This window comes from Dryobates pubescens, chromosome 2 (assembly GCF_014839835.1).
Source record: "Dryobates pubescens isolate bDryPub1 chromosome 2, bDryPub1.pri, whole genome shotgun sequence".
Taxonomy (NCBI): domain Eukaryota; kingdom Metazoa; phylum Chordata; class Aves; order Piciformes; family Picidae; genus Dryobates; species Dryobates pubescens.
In genome coordinates this window covers 34,167,638-34,190,460 of record NC_071613.1, presented here as the reverse complement: position 1 = coordinate 34,190,460, position 22,823 = coordinate 34,167,638, and the positions used below count along the sequence as shown (strand labels likewise).

Here is a 22,823-nt window from a genome sequence, read left to right as displayed (position 1 = left end):
TTAATTCCTAATATTTTTTTAAATCAAAGGTAGAGATTAGATTAAGCTGCAGATTTATATCCAGATCCATACCACTCCAAAATCAGAATATTTAAATGTAGACAATGATTCAGTCCAGTTTGGCACTGTAGGCTATCTGTGACATACTTATCCAACAGCAGATAACTGATTTTTAAATTCACCACAGTGATATTTGAGGATTATTCATGATTTTTTGCTCATATTTGGTTTATTTTCTGCAGTACTGGGGTTGGGGGAATGAATAAATGCTTGTGTAATTTTAGGGAGAAGTGACAAGTTAACTAATCCCATTAAATAAAAGGTTATATAAATAATATATGTACCAGATAAATAATAATAAATAACTTTTCAGGTGATATGATACATGCATAAGTGCAACATCAAATACAGATCTGGACATATTTTATACTTTCCTGTACAAGAATTGTGCCATTACAAAATGAGAATGGATTTTTTAAATAGATTTCTCCTTTTCTTCCAAGGAAAACACCATTTTAAATTACAGTTTAGGCTGATTCATAGATTTCCAGTTGTTCTCCTTCTCTTTCTTAGGATCAAAGAATAAAGGAGAATTTAAATTCCTCAAACTTGACAAGCAAATCCAAATTTGATTCACAAAATTGCAACATTACAGAAAAGTTGAATGTTTACCATGTTCATGAAGGCTTCGGTTTTTTCCCACACTCTGAAGTGGTATATATCTTTAAACCAAATTCTGGGACTGAAACTTAGGTGTTTTCATCTGTCTGTAGAAATATAATTGTCCTTGTATTTTCAGAAAGGTTGTGAGGGGGCTGGAAAGTAACAAAGCAGTGGCTGAGGCATATTTTGACAATCAAATTCTTGCTTTTAGTCTCAGTTTTTCAGATCATGAACATATCAAATAATACAAAATCATAGAAACATAGAATTGTTAGGGTTGGAAGGGACTTCCAGGATCATCTAGTTCCAACCCCCCTGCCATGAGCAGGGACCCCTCACACTACATCAAATTGCTCAGGGCCACATCCACCTTGGCTTTAAAAACCTCTAGGGATGGGGCTTCTACCACCTCCCTGGGCAACCTGTTCCTGTGTCTCACCACCCTCATGGTGAATTTCTTCCTAACATCCAATCTGAATCTACCCATTTCTATTTTTGCTCCATTCCTCCTAGCCCTATCACTACCTGACATCCTAAAATGTCCCTTGCCAGCTTTCTTTAGGCCCTCTTAAGATACTGGAAGGTCACAATAAGGTCTCCTCAGAGCCTTCTGTTCTCCAGCCTGAATAGCCCCAACTTTCTCAGTCTGTCTCCATAGGAGAGGTGCTCCAGCCCGTTAATCATCCTCATGGCCCTTCTCTGGACACATTCCAGCACATCTATATCCTTCTTGTAATAGGAGCTCCAGAACCATGAACCTCAGGTTTATATTCATCAAATTAAATTGGTAGCATGTTTTTTTGTTGTTTTACATAGCTAAAGATTCTGGAGTAAGTTATGTCTGGGTGGACTTTGCTGTTGAAGAGATCTATTGACTTCAAAGGCCTGTCAACAGGAATTGGGGCCTGCAGAAAGGTTTTTATGGTACTTTAATTAGCATTAATGAGAGCAGGACTTGGCTTTTAATGTTTTTATGGTGACATAATTGTAACAGATATAGACAATGAATCTAAGAACTCTTACTCCTTGCTCTGTGCTTAACCCAAATGGCTTTAGGAGAACACAAAGCCATGCATTTCACTTCTGCCTCATCTGTCAAATTTTGAGTGTCTAAGTTTGAATTCTATGAAAACAGCTTTTCATAGCACTGATGGGGAAAAAAAAGGTTTCATGTAAAATTCTGTCAAAATAATTTGAATACATGACTTCAATTTCATAGAATTCTCATAAACTCATTTTACACATATGGATGTATCCACAAATGTTTAATGGTGAATTCATTGCTCATAGTCTGTTACTGTGCTTAATAATGTGCACTTCCTTTTCAGAGGAAATGGAACTCATCTGTATTTTCTTTGAATTCATTGTATGTGCATATTTAGGAACAGAGGGAGGAGGGAAAAGGGAAAATTAACCAAAAGACATCTATGTCACTAAACCTTTTCTGAGAAGGAAGGAACTACAATATTTAAATGACATATTTTATTTTTCTTTGCTTTTAGGCAGCAAACTAGTAACCAGTCTTCTCCTGCAGTGCCCGATTTTCTTGACAAACAAACAAAAAAGGTACCACTAAGTTTATATTCCAAAATAACATCACATTATAACTTCAAATTCCTGAGTCCACAGTTCTGTTATGTGTTCGTGGCTGCTTGGCATAGCCATCTGAACATGAAACCCTTACTGATGTTTTGAAGTCTTTGAGACAAAAGCCTGCTTGCTAAGAACTTTAGTTCTGTAGAAAGACAGGGAGGTACAGTGAATAAGAGAATCAAAAGGCTGGAAATTTGCTGCTGAGAATAAATGCTAGCTGCTCCCTGAGGTGATTTGTCTGTGCACTTCACTTTCTACAGATGTTAGAGACTCTTTTTTAGTAAGGACCTGAGGTTCTTTGGTAACACTTTGATATCCTGCTCGAATTCAATATGTGAAATGGAGGAGTCGCTCTGTGACTTGGAGCACAGCATAGTCTTTGAAGTCTGATCCAATTTTTGCTGCTTACCATTTGATGTTGAAAGGATGAAATGGAGAAAATGTACAGTTTTTGCCAGTAACTCTGCTGAGCATATGTAAGATTAAAAAAACAAAATCCCTTGGATGATGTACTTAGAAATGTTAAGCAGATTAATACCTTCCTATAGCTTTTTTCTAAAGATACAAACTAAATATGAGAGGAAATCAGCATACAGTGCATGCTATAATTTAACTGTATGAGGACATGGGATAAATAAGTTAAATGGAAAAAGTAAACAAATGTTTGTGACATGGGTGCTAAGCTGGTGTTGCTGAAAGCCACAAGATTCTTGTGTAACTTAAAAATAAGAAGTTGCTCTCTCAGATCACAGCTCTTAAGTGATTGTGGCAGAATGGGCTCAATACATTTCTTATGTGCCTAAACCTTTATTTCTTTATTCCTGAAGGATTTGAATGAGATTTCTGTTTCTCCTTTTATTCGAAAACATTCATTTGAAATGAGTGATTCACAATCAATTATCAAATCCCAGTCAACTGCAGACTATCAGTTGTCAAGTCCCTTGAGAGCCCATAGAAAAGGAGGTAAGAAATATAGTAAGTAGCAGAGATCTTTCATTTACTATTTATAAGCTATGTTGTCAGCTTGTAATTTGTTTTATATATTGATGAGATCTTTTAACAATCCCTTGGAAGGCAGGAAACATAAAAGAACTAACTATCTTCAACACATTTTCAACTTGGAAATATTAAAAAGCTCTTCAAGTACCTGAATTGTAGAGGTGTAAAGATTTTTAAAATACTGTTTTCTGCTAAAAATATGGTTAATAATCTCAAAATACCCTTTTAATGAAATCAAACTGACTTTCAAGAGTTTCAGCTTTTCTTTGTGTCCCAGCCTCAGAACTGGAAGACAGTAATGAAATCTCTCATGTTTGTAGAATGAAGAACAACTTGTTTGTTCACACAAAGATTCAGTCAGCAACACAGGAAAGTCTGCAGTAATTGTAGAAAGCATACAATGTAAGGTTTTACTTTTGTCGTGGTCAATAGCAGTTTAAAAACTTCATGAAAAGCATTATGACATTTGTGGAGTTTTAACTGGTTTATCTTTGAATATTCCAGGAAATTGTTACCTGTCAGAATGTGTTTCTCTGATACTGTAGTCGTTGTGTCCTTGCAAATCTGTGAATAGAATAACCTTCAACAGTATAAGATGAAGTAGGTTGATAATGTGGTATCTGTAACTAGAACCAAAATATATATGGTAATACCTTAATTTCCAGGTTATTACTGGAAACTATTTGTTTATAATTTTGTAGCATACATTTAATTCACTGTTTATATTTTTAATGGAACACAAATATCTATCTGAACACTTGAGCATTGATTCTGCAATTTTTGCTTTTAAAGTACAAAGTTCAGATAAAGAATTTACAATGTAAAAGTAAGACAATAGGTATTTATAGAGAGATCCTTCTGTTACAGGAAATAATGTAAATTCAATATTTTTAGTCTTCTACACAGACTTAATGTGCTTTCCATGCTAAAAGCAGAGTAGTATGTAAACACAGCAGGTTGAGAATCCATTATTCTCTCTTCATACACTTTTGTCCATATGGTTTTGAATCTGTAGTGTGGGACTGCAGGGGATGTGTGCATTACTATTTTAAATTATTACATGTTAAACAATAAACCTGTCAAACAGAAATATATTCATTACAACAAATTCTCTTGAGGAAAGCAGTCAAAGGCCAATTCTGTCATCCTTACTCTGACTGGATATAGTATGTTACCCTGCAACTAGTCTCCTTGAAATCAAAGACATTGTATCTGAGGTAAAGCAATTAGAGAGTAAAACTGGCAGAATTACACCCTTTGCAAGCATGTGATTCAGAGAGCCATTACCCAGTAATTTTGAGAGACTTCCCCGAATTATATTCTTTTAGCACTTCACATTTTTCTGAAGACATAAATGCAGCATTGATCAGAACTATTTAAGAAATAAATATGTATGTGTAAATGAATAAGCATGCAAATACAGAGACGTAAGGAATTTACTAGTTAAGCATGAAGATATTCATACAGATGATCATATGACTCACACTTCATTGAATAACTGCTAAGGAAGTAAACCTGCCAAAGAATAACTTCCTTGTGTGTTTTTAAAAGCGCAGCCTGAATTCAGAAATTCAGATGCTTTCACACACTGTATTCAGCCTTATTGTGTGAAGTACACCTGTAATTAGAGAATATTCTATTTTATTCTATTCTATTCAAGTTGGTAATGTGTTCAGTTATTGCTTGATGGGGACGAAGACTGCTGCCCTCCTCAGATGGTACTGTGGACAGGTTTTAGTGAGGGCATTTTGGACATGAGAGACATTATTCCCAAAAAGTTAACTCTGTGGTTGTCATTGCATAGAGGATTACAGGTTCATTATCTTGAACAGGAAATTTAAAATAATTATGACTTCATGAATCTTTAGAATTTAACTCCACTTTTGAAGAAGTGATCTAACCTTAATTGTCAGGACCATATTCCTGTTAAAACACCCAAGCCATAGGGAATATACTTAAATGATGAAGGGTTGTTCTTTGCTTCAAAATAGAGTTTTTTTGGAGTCAGACTTTGTTATTGAAAATATTCTAAATTATCTCAGTCCTAAAGTACAGTCTTGATTTGATGTCTTGTATTTGCACGTGAAAGGTGCTTAATTACAGTGAATCACGGTACTCTAGTAAGTGGTAGTTCAACTTCGTAGGATAATTTTGACTCTCATTCAATTCTATTTGTACATTGTTTTAAAGAAGGTAACAACCATGGCAAAGCAATAACCATTAGTAGTTTGGAAATTAGAGCACTTCTTATTCTTTGATTCAAAGAAAGTCAATATCGTAGCTTGACTGTAATAGATGTTATGGTAAAGAACATGCAGTATGCCACACAAGATATAGTATCAAGGCCTGGATGTCTTGTAACCAAAGATGTTACTTCACTTTCTGCCAGAGGGATGAATCCAAGGCATTCAGGTATCTTTCTGTGTAACTCTGCTTCCAGTTTGATTCCATTGTAGCAAACCTTCCTTTCTAAATTAAAAACAAAACTGTTGCTACATAGTATAGTGTAAAATGCTGTGTGGACTTTCAACTAGTTATCATTAGCAGATGGGATGATACACATGAATGTTATTAATTTCAGAATCCTGTCATTCAGCATTTAAGTGAAATGATTTGTAATCTATTTAGAATTATTTTTGTTTGTTTAGTCAGGAGTTAAATTTCATTAGCCCCTCACTGAAATTAATTTTAAATTTTATAATTTAAATAATGAAAAATGTGACTGTAGTCAGTAGAATTGCATCAGTGAGCAGAAATGGGTTTCTTGGTCATTTTAAAAAAAAATGCATGAAAAATTGCTTACATATCTGGGCTTTAGGGATTTGGGGGCAGAGGATTTGGGTTTGAGGATTTTTGAGTGGGTCAGATTTGATTTGGTCATTCTTGTGCAAATAAAATGCAAATCAAATAGCATCTGAATGTTGCAGGAAACACTGAAAAAGCCAAGTTATTTTTACATAGTGTGATCTGATTGTGCTGATAATGCTGTAGCTATGTGTGAGGCCTGTGAGATCTCAATAGTATTCTCCTACAATATACTACACTAGAGCAAAGGAATTACTCTTAGCTGTGTTGCAGTTGGAGCCTCAGGCAGAGGAGTTGCTGATGTGTAGTGTTGTATAATGAATTTCCATTGAAAGGATCCTTCTGCAGTAGTACTCTGGCTTTTGAGCCAAAATTCACTAGGCACGAGCAGGAGAAAAATAGCTTCTTTTTTTTTTTCCTTAAGAGTATCACCAGATTGCTGACTTCCTCACACCTGCTATAAATGCTGGGCTTTGGGCTTAGAAATCATAGAATCAAGAAGGTTGGAAAAGACCTCAGAGATCATCCAAGTCCAACCTATTACCTAACACCTCATGACTAACTAAACCATGGCTTTAAGTGCTCCATTCAATCCTTTTTTGAACACCTCCAGGGACAGTAACTCTACCACCTGCCTAGGCAGCCCATTCCAATGGCCAATAACTCTTTCTCTGAAGAACTTTCTCCTCACCTCGAGCCTAAACTTCCCCTGGTGCAGCTTGAGACTGTGTCCTCTTGTTCTGGTGCTGGTTGCCTGGGAGTTTTGAAATCATTCAGATGTCTAAGTAGAGACCACAGGAAGGAGAAGATAACTTTTAGGATGTATCTTGAGAAAATAAGCTCAAAATAAAGCAATGTCTCGAAACAATAATTATTGTTTCTGTCATTATAAGAAAGGGTAATCACCTTTCCAGAGTTGTGAGGCTGCATGATGGATTTTGTTGGTACAAGTAAACCTATTACTGTGCATTGCACTGCATGTGGTGGGACTCTGCAGGAGGCCCCAGAAAAGACCATCACTCTCATTCCATTTAAAGTCTTGAGTTTCTGCTTTCTGGATCTGTAGTGGGCAGAAACACATTAGCTTTACTAGCCAAGAGAATGAGAAACACAGTACCTCAGTTTCAGTATTTCAGGTCTTCACTTTAATAATTCCAGTGTGGCTTCAGAAAATCTTTCTGCAAACATAAGTGATGTTAATTGAACTTCTCTCAGCTTTGTGTAAAGTTTTCAGATGAGACTTGTACTGATTAAGTTTGTATTCTGAACTGGTTCACCTAAAGATGCTTTCTGTCAAACCTTTTGCTACTCCATGAGTAGCAACCTAGCATGAATTGCAAACTGCATTTTGCCAAAGTAACAGACCAACAAATTTTAAAATAAATTGGACTGTTCTTAAGTTTTTCTTTACTGATCAGCTTCTTAATTGTTTTTCCCCCTCCAACAGACAAAGACACAAACAGTGACAAGTGGTAAATACAAGCTTTGATTTGTTAAACACATGTTTTCTCTATGTTTAGCCCTAGGCAGTGAATTTCATTACATGCTGGTTTACTTCTGGGTTGGTTATTGTGATTGCTTCCAATGCAGAAAGGTTTGACCTGCAGCCATGACTACTTAGTATCAAAGGTGAGCAATAAAATTAGATGAAAATAAACTGTGCAGATCAACTGTATCAATAGAGTTGTCCAATACTTGTTCTGTATAAAACAAGTTGAAATTCAGCTCATAATGGCTACATTGCCATAAAACAAGGCTACAGCTCTCTCTTTGAAATATCAAAAAATAATAGTGAGAAATCAGAGAAATTTTGTAAAGTTGAATGTTATATACACAATATTGCTGTGGCCAAAATAAAAAGTAACAGGGATTCAGTTTCGCAACACACACTGTCTTTCTGATCCAAGCTGGAGTTAACCTGCTCTTTCTGTTTTCATTTCCTATTCATGACAGAGAGTTTTGTCTGAGCACATCTTTTCACCCTTTCTTTGATGGTGGTTAAGCTTTGTATCCCATACTACTTCACTGTTCTGTTGTTATTGCTTGAAATATCTCTAACTGTTCTCTATCAGCCTTTTATTACTATTGTTATTATTTTGCTGCAGTTAATGGTGCCACAAACCAGTAGTGAATCTCGGATGACTGATCCACTCAACCAAATAGTGTAGTTCCTAATTCATTGCTCTTCTGTTTCTAAAACATGACATCATTTTATCTAAGTAAACCATCTTGAAGTACAGTTAGGTACAGGTCTTTCAAAGCACACACAAAGTTCTGTCCTAAGAGAGTAACTATAATAATATTTTCACACATTATCATTTGTACCTTGCAAAGAACGATACAATTCAGAGGTTTTTTAACTTTTCCTTACTAGCAAAAAAATTATGATAGTGTCTTTATTTCAAGGGGGTTTTTTTTAAGAAAAAGGCTGACAGTTAATCACAGAATCACCAAGGTTGGAAGAGACCTCAAAGATCATCAAGTCCAACCTGTCACCACAGACCTTATGACTAGACCATGGCTTCAAGTGCCATGTCCAATCCCCTCTTGAACACCTCCAGGGACGGTGACTCCACCACCTCCCTGGGCAGCCCATTCCAATGGCAAACGACTCTCTCAGTGAAGAACTTTCTCCTCACCTCAAACCTAAACTTCCCCTGGCACAGCTTGAGACTGTGTCCCCTTGTTCTGGTGCTGGTTGCTAGAGAGAAGAGACCAACCCCTTCCTGGCTACAACCACCCTTGAGGTAGTTGTAGAGAGCAATGAGGTCTCCCCTGAGCCTCCTCTTTTCCAGGCTAAACAATCCCAGCTCCCTCAGCCTCTCCTTGTAGGGCTTGTGCTCAAGGCCTTTCACCAACATTATTGCCCTTCTCTGGACACATTCAAGCGTCTCGATGTCCTTCTTAAATTGAGGGGCCCAGAACTGGACACAATACTCAAGGTGTGGGCTAACCAATGCAGAGTACAGGGGCACAATGACTTCCCTGCTCCTGCTGGCCACACTATTCCTGATGCAGGCCAGGATGCCATTGGCCTTCTTGGCCCCCTGGGCACACTGATGGCTCATGTTTAGGTGGCAGTCAATTTTAGAAGATACTGTATGTTTTTTCTGGATTATTTACCTTTTTTACATTTCTCCACAGGTACTATGAAGAGAAAACTGTGGTAAAAGCAGTAACATAATTAATGCGATGGTAACAGAATGGTGCCTGAGGTGTGGAATAGCTCAGAAAGTACCATAACAAATTAACTTCTGAAAGATTTTAGATTTCAAAATGTTACTTAGCATCTGTTCGGAGTTTTTTCTGTATTGTAGTTGGAGTAATTATTCTAGCAGATTGTGATTGACTGCCAAAAGTCATATACAGCTTAATAGAAACCCAAACTATGGTATATATTCTGCATAATTATCAATGTAAATTAATTTTAGAAGTCTCTGACAAGTAAAGGATAGACACTCAGGACAAACTCTATGCAGTCACAATATTTGCAACCAGATATGTGAAGATCTAGATATTACAAGCTATGCATAAATACAATTTGATAAATAGGTATTCCATTCAGTAAATCATGAGCCATCTGTGAAGTATTTAGGAGGGAAAAAATTTCCTTGCATTGGATCTTCACTAACTGTCCAGTGTCACTCTTCATTCACCACTGGCCTTCTGCACTGGCCTTATGGGGCTGTTGAATGGTGATGAGCTTTAGTGATCACCTCTTGAGAGTCTCTTCAGTTGTTGAATTAATTTATAAATAGCATCAGGGAATCCTGACTGGTGTGATATTGCCACCAGTGCACCACTACAGTGGAAATTGGCACCTGCTGGTCTTTAACATTTAGCAGCCTCACTGCAAAAGGGTCATCTGAGAGACGAAACAAAGCACTCAAGCATTTTCTTTCCTTTGTTCTTAGGGTGGCTATGCCGAATACCCACCACTGTCCTTTTGGATGTTTGTAATACCCTCTCCTAAGGTAGTCTATACCAAGGATGCATTGGGCTCCCGGGCCAGTCACAGTGGGGTGTTTGTGCCATTGACTCCCAGTTAGGCTCACCTCATCCCATGCTGGGTGCCAAATACGGATTGTCCGGGGTTAACACAGCCCACACTCGCAAATCCCATTGCAAACCACAAACGTAAAAATGAAAGCAGAACCAAAAAAAGGATGAATCCCAGCCCAGAAGCTGGGGAAGAAATGCAAAAAAAATCCATAATAGGAATCTTTACAAACTAGAATGTATTACAAGTCCCATAAACCCTAGCCAACCCCTTTCCTGTCATACAGTGAGCATGACGTTCAGCATGGTGTGGAATATACAATCCAGCTTGCTCTGCTGCTCTGTGCCACTGGTGTCAGGGAAGGGGTAGCCCCATTCCCTCATCCCTACCAGTGGGCCCAGTCATCTTTAACCAGTACACTCTGCATATGACAATGATTAGATTCCTTGGCTCTCCATCATTACTTCTCTCTACTCACCAATAGTATTTTATATCTCAGTTCTGTCTTGGGTAACCTTAGCTGATTATAACGGTTAAATTGTATGCAGCAATAGCAAATACTGGCTTGTAGCAGTAATTATGAGCTTGCAGAGCTCCTTTCTGTCCCCAGGCAAGGATAATCTTTCTTGAGGATCTTCTTTGCATATGAAGAGAATTATTGGGAGCCAGCTGTGCTCATGTGTTGGCTGACATTGGCAGTGCACCAGAAAAATAATGCCACACTCCCACTTTCCCTGCTTATACCACCTTTCCCCCAAGGGAGAATAAGAGTATCAAAATCACAGGAAGTACTGTTATTGCTGCCAATGGGAGAAAGATTTCCTATGTGTGCTTAGGCAGGCAACAAGTGTACCTTAGCCATAACACAACATATGTGAAAGAACAGTTTTATGAATTAATGTTTCTTTTCCTAAAAATATCTTAGCACCTGTTCTTTGTCTTAAAGGTTTATTCTGCTTTGTACAAATGAGTGTTTTATGTAGAAGCATGAGCAATTAACTGTGAGAAGGCAGGAAACACATCTGTGTAATTGCTAATAGAATAGAATCATCACCTCTTGATTTGTTGGTCTGCCCTAGCAGCTAGGCTAAGTCTAAGGGAGAGAATACAGAGACAGCTAACAAGCTGAACAATGTCAAGAATACTCATGGAAGACCTGGTTATCTTTAATATGTCCTTCTTCATCTGACTCTCTTACATTTCATAATGAGTCAAATATAGAGAGTATGTGTGATTGTCTGCCATTTAGGTTGGAGAGCTTTTCACCTCTTCACCTTCAGCTGCAGATAGTTGTTTTCTCTATATGTTAGGAAGTATGTCTTTGGTTCTTAGTCTGTGGGTTTCTGAGTGTTGTGATATTCTTTGGACTCCCTCTCACCAGTGTGCTTATGTTTGCCTCATGCACACACACAAAAGTCATGCTCAGTAGGAAGGAAAAAATATTACATTGTTCTAGCCTCTTTTTGTAGTACTGCAATTTGCAAAAACCAAAAACAGCCTCCAGCAAAGTGGTGCAATTGTTTTTTCTGCATTCTTTTAATGCTGTTCTTCACTTGCATATTCTTAGTTATGATAAAGAGCATGACTATCAAATGAATAACAGTAAGTTTGTGGGTTTCAAAAAGGCTGATTTGCAAAAAAAGAGTTTGCTACATCTCTTAAAAAAAAAAATCTGTGAGCTGATTTGAATAGGAGCATATGTGAGTGTAGTTTTAAAAATTTAGAAAACCCAACTGCTGTAATTAAAAATCAGTAAAATAAAATCTTCAAGCTGTTGTTGTCCCATCTCCCCCGATGCCCTAAAAAGGGCACAGGTATAAGATTACGTTTTGGGCTCAGCTCCCTATGTTTTGGACATCAGACATAGAAATGAAGTGATACCACATTCTTCCTTCTGTTCTTCATGTGCTTACAATTAATTTTTCATTCATAAGAAACAGACAAATTTGAAGTAGTACTGCTCTTAATCTCCTCCTAAGGACCTACTCCTTGCAGTGGTGTTCAGAACAGCTGTTAGGTTAAGACTATAGTATACAGCAGTGTTCTGTCTGCGGTATCACAGCTCATGCTCTGTGCCTTTTGATCATTGATTCAGGGCCTAAGAAGGGTGAATTCCTCATCTTCATACCCAAAAGAGCTTAACTGCTTTAGAAAAAATGGAATTTTACATGGGTAGATCTGATATTTTTCTTTGCAAACTGTAGTCTATTTTAAAACATTCTCTGGATAGAACATAGTCATCACAGCCACAGGCAGAGATGTCTCAGGGCATTGCAAATGAAGCAGGATTTTCATTATCATATTTCATCATCCTAAGCAACTTACATCTTTAAACTTTTTAATTTGAAGATTGCCTGCATGGAAGTACCACAAACCACATGCCAATCATTGACATATATTGCAGAAAATCATTGTTAATTCACAAAACTCCCTCTTCCCACGTCACAAAATAAACATGCAGTCAGAAAAGCAGTATCAGTCATTCTGTAACATAAGTTCCGTAACTTGCCTGTAGAATTGTAGTGGCTTGTGGTGTGACTTGCAAAGATGGGCAGTTGACCTTTAGCTTACTACAAACTGACTGTTTAATAGTAGTGGGGTTTTGAATGTTTTTTTTTTTTAAAAAAAAAAAGGTGTGTAAGAAAAAAGGAAAAGAACCAACCTAACTTCTTCTTAGAGAGTATATCAGCAGGGCAGAAAATACTGTCCATGACGGATGAAACTGTGTAGAACTTCACATACAGGGAAACCAGGTGAGGGATGCAGATAGATGACATTGAGTCAACAAAAAAGCCAGAAGTGGAGTGGAGAAGGAATATGCCATCAAATAAGAAAACCCATGCAGAGAAACAGGATAGAGAAAGGAAAATTAAGAACAGGAGATAAAAAAGTGATGGGGTGGGGGAAGTTTCCTTTCAATAATGACAGAATGCTTGGTAGCTTTAGCAGTGAAACATACTGTTGCTTTCTGTAGCATCGCTTTTCTCATGTCTAGTTGTTGAAGTTTTTCAGGGAGAAGTTTAATTCTTGTATTAGGGCATTTGAAATGCATTACAGCATTTGAAGAGTACATCTCTGCTGTAGGAGGGGTATGCTTCATGCTCCATTTTGGAAGGCAAAATCTTTTTGAAGGGTGAGTAGTGCTAATCAAACTCTGTCCTTTGCAGTTGTGCGCATATCAATGCATCATTAGCTTGCAACATTTTACATCATTGTTTGTAATGCAGTTTTTTGTTTTACTTAGGAATGTGTATTCTTTGAAAGTGTGGAGCATTAAGTGATCCAAAATCTTTGAAGATAAAAAACAGAACAGATAAAATAAGGGAAAATTTCCCATGTGTAATATGACCTTTTCGTCAGAGACTCTTTTCTGTTTCTAATTTTAGAGGCTATCCAAAACAGAGAGCAAAGTATGTCCATGTATAATGTCACATCAGGAGAAGAAACAAGGTAAAACACAAGACTCCAAATAGGACAGTCAGTGAAGCAATTGTCTCAGCTTTAGAATAATATTCCAGAAATTAACCAAGAGGAGAAACTGAGGTTACCCTCACTGGACATTTGGTTGTTCACCATGCCACCCACTGCAGCCACACAACTATAATGCCCCCTACCTTTTGGAGGTCACATCATCTCAATGAGATCTAAATAAATCACTCTGCAACTGCTAATGCACACTGGTTTAAATTCTGATGTAAGTTTTCCTTTGCAGAAAAGGATTGGAAATTTTTTCCATTTTATTTTATAACAATTTTTATTCATTAGTTTGCCTTCATCTTTTTATTCAATATTGGACCTAAGAGCTTAACATTTTTTTATTTTAGGGGTGTTTGGAGTTAGGCCTGAATTCACTACCCTATGCATTTCTGCATCTTACCTACCTTTCTAAATGCACTGGACTTTTGGTCAAAGTTCAAAGTTCTAAGTTGAGCTCTTCTAGAGTTTCTTGTGGTGGCTAGGTATCTCCTCTTGAGGTCCTATGACTGTGCACAAGCATCTAAAGCAGAACAAGATACACCTTGCTTTCTGAGCATGATTCTTTAAAATGAACAGCTTTCAGATGAATCCATAGCTGCTTCTGAGAAAAAGGCCCAGATTTACTCTTTGAGTTGGCAGACAATTTAAGATCAACATTTAAGGTCATTCTTTATCAGTGGGTTATCAAAATCTTTTCACCTTTGTTACTGAAAGAGGACTTGTGTCCCAGATTGGTATCTTGTTAGAGCATGTAGATAATGAAGAAATAACAGAAGAAGGTATTGGGATAAGCCATATTTTTGTGTTCTTGCTTATGCTCTGTTAAAAAATAAGTGATAGGTGACACGCATATTCTCTCAATATTGTTGAGTAAGTTCTCCAAATAAGCATTTCCATGTCCATTCACTATAATTAGAAATAGCCAAATTGAGAAGAAAATGCTTAAAGGAGTGATGAAAAGGATAAAACTGAGCCAAATAAAGCTTGGAGGCATTCTCTAACAAGGAAATAGTCAATTTTTACTGAAAGTTAAAGACATCTAAATTTGAATTGACTGGAGGAACATTACTACCAGCAAAGTAATAAACAAACAATACAGGATGAATTTTCAGTAGAACTTTAGGCCAGCTTATTAAGAGTTTCCTAAAGTCAGTTTGGGGCAGAAAAATAGTGCTGCAATTTCCAAAGCATTCAGTAACTCCCTAAGTGACCATCATTCCTTGTGAGTGTTTCCAATTTTGCCTGGGAAACCTGACTACTAAGTTTAATGCTCAAGGGGTAGATGAGTTCTTCTGAATAATGTCACTGGTACATATGATCTGTCAGAGAGCTGTATCTAACTGCAAAAGAGATTGTGTCTACCTTTGCCTTGGCGATCCAACTGGAAGATTTCAAATGCAGGGCCAGTGCTGAGCGTGGTGAACAACCAACTTCTGGAAAGGTGTAGCAGGGGAAGATGTCCCCATGTCTGCAGAAGAATCTGTAGTTCAACATAAGTAACTGAAAGTGGGAAAGAGGATAGATATGGGAGAAGAGAGAAGGCAAGGTTTCCTCAAGGACTGCAGCCTTTTATTTTAGTGGCTTTTGCTCAGGTTTGTGCTGCTCTGCCTTGAAATGTTGCCTATCCTGGGGTGAGTAGGAACAAAGACATAAAGTTGGCTTTGCATGCAGCAAACTTCTGTACTAGGGATGTTCTCTGAAGAGACCTCAAGGCAACTGTAAATTGGACCTATTATGCTCAACTCTGTCATGCATTCTCATGCTACACCATGAATAAGCATAGATGGTCTGTGCATCTAGCCCATTGTATCTGGATTAAATTTATTAAGCTAGTGCTCAGGGTTTTATCTGGGTTTATTCATACCAACATCAGAACACTGAGTAAGAACAACAAATCAGAAACAAAAAAACATAACTATTTTAAAATATTGCTCCCACAGATTGGAGCTCAAGTGTGTTTTATATAAACAAGTTTGAATTGTGGCTGGATTTTTGACCACATTCTTTCCCCTGAAGGACCTTTTGAAACAAAAACAATCTGAACAAAACAAGTTTTGGTGGGATGAGCCTATGCCTGTTTTCATGTAAGCTGATGACAAAGCTTGGAAGGCAGCAATGTGCTGTAATCTGGTGTACATTGTGTCCTACATGTTCCCAGCTGAGTTGCCAGGAGTGATCTAGAACTGGAAGAAGGCCCCCTTTTCACTAGGACACAGGAAGTCATCACTAATCTAAAGCAGTTTAGGTGGTTGAAAACAACAGACTTTATTAATGCGGTATCCTGATTGTGCATTTTTCTCATGTAAGTGGATCAGGAGGATGAGAGCTTTTTTCTCATGCTGGATCAGGAGGATGAGAGCTTTTGAGAACTATCCTTTCTCTCGTGTGGCCCATGAAAGTAGCCTACCACTATACCCTCTATTTATTTCAGTGTCACAGAGGAAATAAAGAAGTGGTTTGCTTTAGTGCTTGTCTACCAGGAAAACTGACCAACCATAGGAGTCTGGAATAAGTTATAGCCCACCCAGCATGACTCTATCGTCACACAAAGCCTACAGAGTTCAGCTATCACTTGCAGAGGTGCTTACTAAGCTGTTTCCATTGGGATAGTCCTGTGAATCTGCTATGTGTAGTCAGGGAATTGCAGGGATGGGGGCAGGAGATTTCCACATCCTAGTGGGAAGAAGAAAAAAAAAGAGAAAGTGAAGTTTTGATTGTAATAGCTGCTTGACTTTATTTTAATAGGGTCATTTTCATTAAATACTCTGATGCAGTTTCTGTAGGTGCTGTGTCATAGAACAAAGTAAATCTTCTACCTGGAGCAGGAGTGAAAGTGAAGGTGAGTGCCACTGTGGAGTGTTGTACTCAAGTTCCAGAAAGGGAGACTGGGTAAAAGTGGTACAATTTATTAATGGATTTGCTTGTCAGGCTTTTTGCTTAGCTTTAAATTTGAAAGCTACTCCTTTATTTCTAAGCTTTCACATTTGCATCTGTTTGACATGAAATAATTGTGAACAAACCAGAGAACAGAGTTGTGAGCTCAGTAGCCAAGAGATGATTGATTTATTAAAACAGAGCTCTACAGGCTTGTATGCAATGTAGAATCATAGAATGCACTGGGTTGGAAGGGACCTGTAGAGGTCATCTAGTCCACCTACCCTGCAGTGAGCTGGGACATTCCCAACTACATCAGGTTGCTCAGAGTCCCATCAAGCCTGACCTTGAATGTCTTCAGAGATACGGCCTCCACTAGCTCCCTGGGAAAATTGTTCTAGTTTTTCACCACCTTCATAGTAAAGAACTTCTTCATAGTATCCAATTTAAACCTACCCTTCTCTGATTTAAAACCGTTGTCCCTTACTCCATAGTTCCTCTCCAGCTTTCTTGCAGGCCCCCTTCAGGTACTCAAAGGCTGCTATAAGGTTTCCCTGGAGCCTTCTCTTCTCCAGGCTAAAAAACCTCAGTTCTCTCAGCCTGTCTCTGTAGGAGAGATTCTCCATCCCTCTTATCTTTGTGGCCCTCCTCTAGACCTCTCCATCTAGGTGGCTGCTTAGAATTAGCAGTTTATAGCATGACTTGAAAAGATAGTTGTGTTGAACACTATAGGCAACTGAGTGGCTGTGAACCCACAGTCTGGTATGTTTCACATTCAAGACAAAGATAATATGTAATATCTGTGTTGTGAAACAGTAATGAGCAATAATTGTAAGTGCATAAAACATTTCAGTTGCAATAACTAAATGCTGCATTGTCCCCTACCATGTCATTAAGACACTTAAAAGGGAAATTTAAATTACTTCTAAGACATTCTGTCACCTAGCTATCTAAACACAGTTCTGGATGTACAATTGCTGTTTAGATAAGTACTAACATACTAATGATGCCTTTTTAAATAAATATGGGAAATCATTTTGTTTGTATTTCAGAATAATATCTGTGGTGTTTATCAAATTGCTGGAAGTTTAAGGACACTGATACCTTCCTTTTTCATGTATGGCTAAAACCTGCAGATTTCTGTGAAACAAATATATTGTTAGTATAGTCTTAGGCAGGAGGGTGTCTGGAAAAATCCTGCTTTAATTCAGTAGTAACAGGCCTAGCTACAAATATATTATTGTATATTACAGGAAGATCACATGTGACATAATTGGATAGGCTTTCATTTTTTAGACTGACACATTCATGAACCCTGTTCATTCAACACTAAATTCAAATGCTTCCCATGTCGCTGAAGATTACAGTGCGAACAGAGAGGTCAGTCCCATGTGTCCTCTTTGCCTGTTGTTTGTATTGATGAGTCCTAGAAGTTTCTCATCTCTGTTTAACCATAGTATTCAGAGAAATTGAAATACATGCCCATGCAATAGTGCTGGAAAAACAACAGATTAAGTTAACAGTATCTTCTGTAAGCTTGAAAACAAATCATTATAGTTTTAAAGTTTGGGATTAAAAGTCAGGTTTTCAAACAAATCTAGTATTTTTCTGAGACACTGCATCTGGAATTGGCTCAACTGGTAAAAACATTCTTCTTCCAGAAATTAACTTAGTTGATCCTTTTAAAATACTTGTTCTGTAATAGTCTTTAACCACTTTTAACATCCTTTTTAGGTACAGGTGAATCTAAAGAACTGCAGTTTATTTGGTCATGATATAATTCATTTAGTTTAATATCTGATTTTTCCAGATTTCCTCACAATTCTGGAATTTCAGCAATGCAGATATTTTCCTATTGCCCAAGGCAATAATAGATGTGGTGTGCAAACACTGCTTTAAAGAGGTTGTCTGTCTGCTGATTTACATATTTTAAAAGTATTAAGATCAAAAGTAATGAGAATTTAATCCATATGGCATGTAGAAGATAAATAGGAATATTAATACTGTATCAAACACTAATTAAAGGAAACACCAGTCCTATTTTTAAAATCTTGCATGCAGATGAAAAAGAACTCATTGCAAAGTTAAGATCTGATTCTTAAAGAAATTAAGAATTAACAGTTTTCATCCATAGATTTTTAACCATGAGACTTGAGTTCATACGTCAGGCTAAGTTATGGTTTCATAGTGCTTTGCAGTATCACTGCAGTATCCCCTTCTGCTGAACCATCTCAGACAATTCTAAAACTGAAAACTACCACCAGCTTTACTACCACCTTTTAAGATAGAAGTTCCTTTTCATTGTCCAAGAAGCTGAAATACAGATGGTTTCCAGCTTGCATAAGCATACATACCTGCCACAGTGCTAGACCTTAAGATATGTCAGTCTGTGGGAGCTCTGTTGGATTTTGATCAACTCTCGTATGCAGATTGCAAAAATGAGTGAAGAAAATGTTGTCATCTGCTTCACAGAAAACTTTTTACAAGAGTGATCTAGTTGAGCCATGAATTTGTTATGTCTTCAGGATAGTCTAGATTTCTGTATTTCACTGTTACAGAATTTGTAGGTGAAAGTACCTTGAGATATCTGCTGCTGGCAGGGTAAATAGTACCTGAGAAACTGGCTCTCAATGCTCTGGTACTAGAAGCTTTAGTGCAGCATCAGCCTAACACTCCATGTAGTCTAATTAGCCCCAGCAAGACATACGAGATGATGCATTTAGTGCATTGTCACCTCTATGACTGTAGGCCTTCAATTCTCCGTTAAGTCTTGGTTATAAATACTAAAGGGTAAGGGATACACATTTAGCAGAGGAAGAGCAAGCTTTCAGTGAAGAGTTACTTTTGAAATATGAGAAAAATAAGCAGGGAGAGTTTAAACAAGTTTTGCTAGCGCTGCCAAGTATTGTAAGTGAAGGAATAAATGGCATCATTTGCTGCAGCAGACTGCAAAAGACCTGAGAAAGAATGATTTTTTTTTCTTCCTTTGTCCCTTGAAGGGTGTGTATATATCAAAGCCTGAGACACAACTGAACCTACCAGACTGGAGAGGAGAGTCTAAGATGTTGTGCCTTGTTCAGTCTTGCATGCTACTCCAATTCTTTCCTGTAGTTCCTAATATGTTTCTATAATAACTACAGCACCTAGTTACCACTATACAGCAAATGTTGCCATCCAGAGGTTGAGAAAACAGGCTCTGATCAGTGGGCTGTCTTCCAGCTTAACGTGGTAGTGATTCCATTGCAGAATGCAGGAAAGCGCTCTGAAGATTGAATAAGCCTCCACTTATGCTCTGTTCCCTTCTGCCAGATCAGAGTGATCAGGACAAAATTGTTTTGTCAATGGATCAACAAATCTCAATTATTCTGCAACTCTCCATCCACTTTTAAAGGGCTACTCCATCACAGAGCAAATGGTGTAGAATACATATACATAGAATACACAGAATAAACCAGGTTGGAAGAGACCTTCAAGATCATCGCGTCCAACCCATCAACCAATCCAACACCACCCAAACAACTAACCCACGGCACCAAGCACCCCATCAAGTCTTCTCCTGAAAACCTCCAGTGATGGCGACTCCACCACCTCCCCAGGCAGCCCATTCCAATGTGCAATCATTCTTTCTGTATAGAACTTTTTCCTAACATCTAGCCTGAACCTCCCCTGGTGCAGCCTGAGACTGTGTCCTCTTGTTCTGGTACTGGCCGCCTGGGAGAAGAGACCAACATCCGTCTGTCTACAACCTCCCTTCAGGTAGTTGTAGAGAGTAATAAGGTCACCCCTGAGTCTCCTCTTCTCCAGGCTAAGCAACCCCAGCTCCCTCAGCCTCCAAACAGATTCCAGTTTTCCACACATAAATGGAGCACAGTTATCCAGAAACTGCCTTGTCAGTGGAAGAGGTGATTTGATGTAAGAGGGAAAATGCAGTCACTAGGCAATGAATGTGAAGCTGAATGCAGTAAAACTTTCCTAGTTGCATGTTTGTAAAGCCAATCAGCCAGATGATGAGTGGGGATATAGTCCTATCTGCTTCTTGTCCTCTTCCAGGAAATACTAGGTAGATGTAGTAATTGCACGTTGTACCCATTCTTTACAATCACTCTAAGAATGGTTTCACACAAGTGTCAGCTCCAGTCCCTCTAGAAGAAGCTGAGCTTGGTAATTTGTTCCCAGCTGTGATTTCAAATATCTGGCAAGAGTGCATTGGTTTTGTGCTTTCTGTAGGGAACAGCCTCCTTGGGAAGGAAGGATGTGGCTATGCTCACTAAAGTTGTTTCGTGGACTGCTGAGTAGCTGCAGGGCTGTGTATTCCAGGCACATTTGTTTCTGTTCGCTTTCCTGCAGAATAGCCCAGGTACTGCTTTTAATAGTTCTGTGTGTTTTGTAAAAGAGCTTTTAAATATTAAACAGAGTTGCATTTTCCAGCTGGAAAATTAAAACAGAAGTATTTCATCAAATCCTTCATCTAGTCTTGAAGTAATTTTGAAGTGTTAACTGAAAAAAATCTATCTGCCTTGGAGCATTTTTTTACATCAAACATTCCATGAAAATATTTTCCTCAAACTCTTTAAGTATTTCCAAACATTAAATGAGAAAAAAAGATCACTGATCACTTTTCCAAGTACTGATGATGGTCTAATGCAGCTAGTGTCAAATATGTAAATATTACTGTAGGGAGATACTGGCAGGCATCACTCTTCTCACCAGCATAGTTGCCTCACTACTGATGCACATTCTGATAGAGATGTCATAGACGTCAAATAAACAGTGTCTTTTGGTAAGCATTCTGACCTATACAGACAGAACCAAAGAGAGGCAAATAACTAGCAGTGAGTAGTTTTTGAGATAAATATACAAGAGTTATCATTCCTGTTCCTTTCTCAGACCCACCTTGCTTTAGCTTTTAAAATGGTTTCTAGTAGGCAAAGCCAAAGCTTTTTTTGGCCTTTTCAGAGGCCTGTTCAAGACAGGATGATTTCCCAAAGAGGAAGACTTCTCATTCCCATAGCATAGTGAATATAGTATCTGTGTGGATGTGTTTAGGATATGCTGTTGGATGTGTATCTATCAGATACAAAATTCAGCTTGGATCAACAGTAAAGTTAGCTTTGTGTCTTCTGGAAACATAATGGGTGGAAGTTTGTTCTGGGAGTCTATTGGGGTTCTGGGACTAAATAATTCCTTGCATCCTTCCTTGGCTTTTGTAGTTTTTGTCTGGATAATTCTTATCCCTAACTTCCAGATGGAGAAGCAAAGTCAGGTACTTCTTAATTGCTGCCTATGTGCTCAAAAGATCTATGCTACTTTTAGTGGGGGAATCAGAGATTTAAACCCCTCATCCCCATCATATCTATCTTTGAGTTTATGACAGGTTTATAACTTTGAGGAGAAAAAGCAAAAGTGTTCTGGTGGACTTCTCTTTAGAGCTGAACCCAAATGAGTAGAGCTGGATTGTGAAGATGCTCATCCTAGAGCACACACTACTTCCCTAGGAGAATACCTGTTTTAGGGTTATGATTTCCAGTCTGGTTGCAGGATAAGGTCAGTCTCCCAACAGTTCCAGCTTTGTCTGAAGAGACATCTCTGCAGTGGAATTTCCTTCTGAAAACTTGGGTTGTTCAACACTTCATATTTAGAGGTCTGCATTCTGGGCTCCAGTATTTTCTGTATATTAGCATTGTTGGAACAACACTATTGAGCTGAGTCAGCTGGGCACCTAACCTAGCAAAGCATAATCTCAGAGTCAACTCAATACTCAAGAACAAAAACTCATTCAAAGCAATTGCATGACACAGCTGTCTTGTCCATACTCAGCCAGATCTCTGCAGCACATGCTGTCATTTTGTTGGCTGTTTTTGCACCTTTCCTGAAGTCAGGATGCTTATTACAGGCACATCTGATTTGTTTTCTGCCTTTTGGGAAACAAAGTCTGTGACAACTTGCTGGTAACTACATGTGTGATATGAGTGTTACTGACCATTTGTAGAAGTCAGTGTGTGCAAGCCATGTGAGAGTTTTCACAAATATCTGAGCATAAAAGAAGGGTTTGAATCATAAAATTTTAGAATCAATGTTAGTCTTGAAGGGCCCTTGAGGCTCAGTCACTGTCCTGCCTCATGCAGAAGATACTGTAGCTGATGCCTTTCCCAGATGTTGCATGCTGCCAACTTCCAGACTAGCAGCTCAGATAAATGTTCTGCAGTGTCTCCAGACTCCTCACCTTGTGCTTGGGCACTGCAGGATGCCACTGTGTATGTTTAGGTTTATTGATTTGTGGAGGATGAAATGCTTGAGATGCCAGTTCCCCAGGAACTTCTCTTAACACAATCTTTGATGTAAAAAGTAAAGAACAAAGGTATCTTTCAGGAATGCAGGAAATAATGAGCCTGTGCTTTATTTAGTCACAGCT

General features: G+C 38.2%; 1 protein-coding gene across 1 annotated transcript in view; it reads left to right on the top strand.

Moving 5' to 3' along the window:
• The window catches only part of MYO3B (myosin IIIB), a 193,080-nt gene that overhangs the window by 148,294 nt on the left and 21,963 nt on the right, over positions 1 to 22,823 (top strand). The window contains exons 32-33 of the mRNA XM_054173114.1: positions 2,166 to 2,229; positions 3,084 to 3,219. Coding sequence (XP_054029089.1) covers positions 2,166 to 2,229; positions 3,084 to 3,219 — 200 coding nt within the window. The remainder of the gene's footprint in view (positions 1 to 2,165; positions 2,230 to 3,083; positions 3,220 to 22,823) is intronic.